This window comes from Zosterops lateralis (genome assembly GCF_965231275.1).
Source record: "Zosterops lateralis genome assembly, chromosome: 5".
Taxonomy (NCBI): domain Eukaryota; kingdom Metazoa; phylum Chordata; class Aves; order Passeriformes; family Zosteropidae; genus Zosterops; species Zosterops lateralis.
In genome coordinates, this window is record NC_139766.1 from 13,164,384 (window position 1) to 13,168,360 (window position 3,977).

General features: G+C 59.5%; 1 protein-coding gene across 1 annotated transcript; it reads right to left on the reverse strand.

Annotated features, from left to right (window-relative positions):
• Positions 1 to 771: 771 nt before the first annotated feature.
• On the reverse strand, positions 772 to 3,093 carry MSX1 (msh homeobox 1; the record flags this gene model as incomplete). The annotated part of the gene is made up of 2 exons (XM_083861061.1): positions 772 to 1,202; positions 2,658 to 3,093. The coding sequence occupies 2 exons, from the start codon at positions 3,091 to 3,093 to the stop codon at positions 772 to 774; spliced, it is 867 nt and encodes a 288-aa protein (XP_083717187.1).
• Between the last annotated feature and the right edge of the window lie 884 nt (positions 3,094 to 3,977).

Below are 3,977 nucleotides of genomic sequence, written 5' to 3' on the forward strand. Positions count from 1 at the left end.
TGAGAACAAGGCAGCTCCGGGATACAAAGTTGAAAACTCAGCTGCTGTCTCACTATCCAAGGCTGAAGTACCCCGGAGAAGAGGCAACACGGCTACTATAGCCAGTCCCTCTCTCATCCCCCAACACACAAATCCACTCTCTTCTGTCACCCCCGAGAGGGCAAAGAGCAAGCAAACAAATTGCATCAAACAGTAGCTTAAAATTAATTTATTTAACAAATATAGCTATAATATAAATGATAATAAAATTTCAAATATACAGTATATTACATAGTACACAGAGCCCCTTCCAAAGGAGCTGGTGGAGGAGCAAAGAAGGTAACAGACAGCGCTGTTACATGGGAATGGGAAAGGCTGTTTTACACTTCTGCCTCTTGACCTCGCCTTGCAGAAATTAAAGAGAAACGTCCCTCAGTCCCCTTTTTCCATCTCTTCCACAGTTCCTTCCCCCATGGCAGGGGGCTCTCTGCAGGCTGCCAGCTAGACCCAGAGAAGCAGGACACAGTCAGCCCATCACCACCCTGCGCCTGGAAAAAGCTGGGGCAATGCCTCAGGTTTCTGCCAGCTCCCCAGGACTGCTGAGGAGATCAGAACAGTGCTGGTATAGGGGCTCAGCATCAGAGGGGCAAGCAGAGAAGTCAAGCAGAGCCAGACCGGAGGAGTCTCTGCCATAAGGTCCATGGGGAAGTCCACAGAGAAGAGCCGGAGGAGCAGGGAGAGAGTGTGTGTGGTGCCAGCAGGAGCAGCGCTGGGCTGGGCTCAGCTCAGGCTCTATGTGAGGTGGTACATGCTGTATCCCACATGTGCTGTGTACAGTCCCACAGGAGCCACGGGCAGCCCTGCCCGCTGAAAAGGGCTGGAGGCGCCGTACAGGGAAGCGCCGGCCACGGCCGGGCCGCCCAGTGGGAAGGAGATGCCGAAAGCAGCAGGCGGGAGCATGGGCTTGGCTGCCATCTTCAGCTTCTCCAGCTCGGCCTCCTGCAGCCTCTTGGCCTTGGCGCGACGGTTCTGGAACCAGATCTTCACCTGGGTCTCGGTGAGGCTGAGCGAGCTGGAGAACTCCGCACGCTCGGCGATGGACAGGTACTGCTTCTGCCGAAACTTCCTCTCCAGGGCCAGCAGCTGCGCCGTGGTGAAGGGCGTCCGGGGCTTCCTGTTTGTCTTGTGCTTGCGCAGGGTGCAGGCGGGGGGGCTCAGCCGCCCTGTGCCCGGGAGCAGCCGGGGAAGAGGGGAAGGAGAGACACCTCGGTTAGCAGTGCCCAAACCCCGCAGCCTGCAGAGCCCCCACCCTACCGCAGCTGAGGTGGAGAAAGGGGAAGTAGGGTCCCACTTGAAGCAAGCCGCCCCAAAACCACGAGGGTTGCCTGAGGCACATCTAAAATTGCCATCTCCCGTTCCAAAAAAGAGAGTAGTACTTCGTATCAGGAAGCTCTGACTCCATTGAGAAGAGCCTGGCAAGGGGCAGGAATCAGACACCCACAAACCCTGTATCTCCTGCCTTCATGGCTACCCTGGCTCAGGCAGAGGAGATGCAAATAAAGGGAATGGCCTTCTAAAAAGAAGAAAAAAAAGCCCTGTCCTTTTTATTGGATTACAGGAAAAAAAAATAAACAAAACGGGCTGGCTTCTCGGTCTCACACCCTCTTCATTAGGCCCCTGGGAACCGGATTAAGCATGTAATTAATTACGAGGTTTGAATTAACACTCATGCTCTATCTACCACTCTTCACCAGCCTGCTCCTCTCCTCTTATTTAACATTTCTAAGGGTCTTCAACATCCATCTGTCCCGAGTTTACTTAGCAACAGCAAATTTTACTTTGCAATTTAAATAAATTAAACCGCTGCTTTACTCTACACAAGTCCTGTCGGGAAACCTGCCGTTCTTCAAGGGACAGAGAAAGCAGGTCTGTTTGTAGCTTTGCTAAGGGTACCCCAAACGCTTGGGGAGCCCCAGACCAAGGTAATTCCTTTCCCCGGGATCCCCGGCAGGAAGGGAGCGCGGCCAGGCCGAGGGCAGCCGGCCCATGCTATCCACACCCGGGCTCAGTGCAGCCACTGGAAATTAACGGGCTTCTCTGATCTCGGCTCGCACGCCGTTATTTGTATTAATTTAGATCGCTCTGCATTAAAGCAGAAAAACATCATCACTGATTGCCGCTCTCCGGACTTTGGGGATGCACCATTTAGGACAGCAGCCGATGGGACTGAAGCCCGCAAAGCTTCCGCTTCTAGGAAACCGGTCTGTGCAGATCCTTGTGGAATTGCTTCAGCTGCTTTCTGAGAAAGCCTCAGCGGTGTTGAGCAAAAAACTATGTAGCTAGTTCGAGCCCCAAGTTAAATCACCAGGCTGGCCGTGTTGCTTTTTCTTTCCCCCCTCGGTTAATATTTGGCACAAGATCTCAGCCTGGCACGGCCGCGTTCGCAGCCATCCTCCACACACTCTCGAATCCGTTCAGTACTTTGGACGGATCGAACTGGCTCAGAAAAGTGCAAACTACACGGAATAATAATAACACCAGGAGAGGCAGGCAGGGCGAAAGCGACAGGAGAGCCCCGGCCATCCTCACGGCTTTGCCCTCGGCCCGCCCGGCCCCACGGGAAGGTCGCGGCCGGCCTGGAGAGCTCCCATTCCCCCTATTCCAGGACCTTTACTTACTCGGGGGAGGCGGCGAGAACCGCGGGGTTTGCATCCAGGGGCTCCGCTCCTGCTTCTCGGGGCTCTCCGCCTTGACGAGCGCGTCCTCGGGCAGCTTGACCAGCCCCCCGACGGAGAAGTGCCCGCCGAGGGGCAGCGGGGACGGCGGCGCCTCCGCCGACAGCGCGCCCAGCCGCGGGCTGAGGGTGGCGCGGGCGGCCGCCCCGGCGCCCTCGGGCCCATCCCTGCCTCCCGGCTTCCTGTGGTCGGCCATGAGCGCCTCCACGCTGAACGGCAGCAGGGATGGGGAGACCTTGGGCTTGTCGCTTTCCTCCTCCCCGCCCATCGCCGCCGCGACGGGGAGCGCGCCGCCGCCGGGACTGCTGAAGGCGGATGCGGACAGCTCGTCGCTGCGGACCCCGGTGGGCGCGGCGGTCATATCCACAGCCGGGGCCATGCAGGGGCGGCCCGCCGTCGCCACCGCAGCGCCGGGCGGGAGCGAGCAGGGCCGCCGCTCATGGGGCCGGGGCGCGGCGGGAGCGGGAGCACGGACAGCCCTCAGCGCGCTCCGGCCCCGCGCCGCCGGCACCGCCTCATAAAGCGGCGCGCGGGAGGCTCCGCCCAACCGGCGCGCGGGGGGCGGGGCCGCGCCGCCCCATTGGCTGTGGCCCCGGCGGCGCGCGGGGGGGGCGGGGCCGGGATGGCCGTCGGAACGTCCCGCGCGCCCCGCCCCGCCCCGCCCCGCCCCCCCCGCGGCCCCGCCCCCCCCGCGGCCCCGCTCCGCGCCCTCACAGGGCCGTCCGGCCGGGACAGCGCTCCGCAAGGCTCACAACTCGGGAAAAAACGTGTTAACGGGAAAACATGCCGGCCTTTCTGTTCGTAAAGCGCACGAGATCGAGCCCGGCCCCGCTCTGCTGCAAAACAAGCGAATACCGGGCTGTCCCCAGTGTGACCTCCGAAAGGGAACGGGACCCTGCCCCTACCGCAGTCGTTCCGTGCGGGTATTTTGTTTGTTGGTTTGGTTTGGTTTTTAAATGAACGCGGCCCCGCGGTGTGTTCGGTGTGGCTGTGGGATCCCCGGTATTTACACACGCACCCGTTATTTACACACAGCGCGTACACTGAGCTCCCGCTCAGGGCACAGACCGTGCGCGTCTGCAGATAACGAAATGTCCCTTCGCCTGAAGAGGAGCACATCAACCCCTGCGCCCGTAAAGTCTCGGCTATTTTGTTTTGTAAATTCGTTTTACGATGCCTTATCCCCGCGCCCAGGACGGATGTGCAGTAAAACGGAGCCGCTCTCCAATAACGGGATTGGCCGCTCGCTGAGAAAAGTTTATT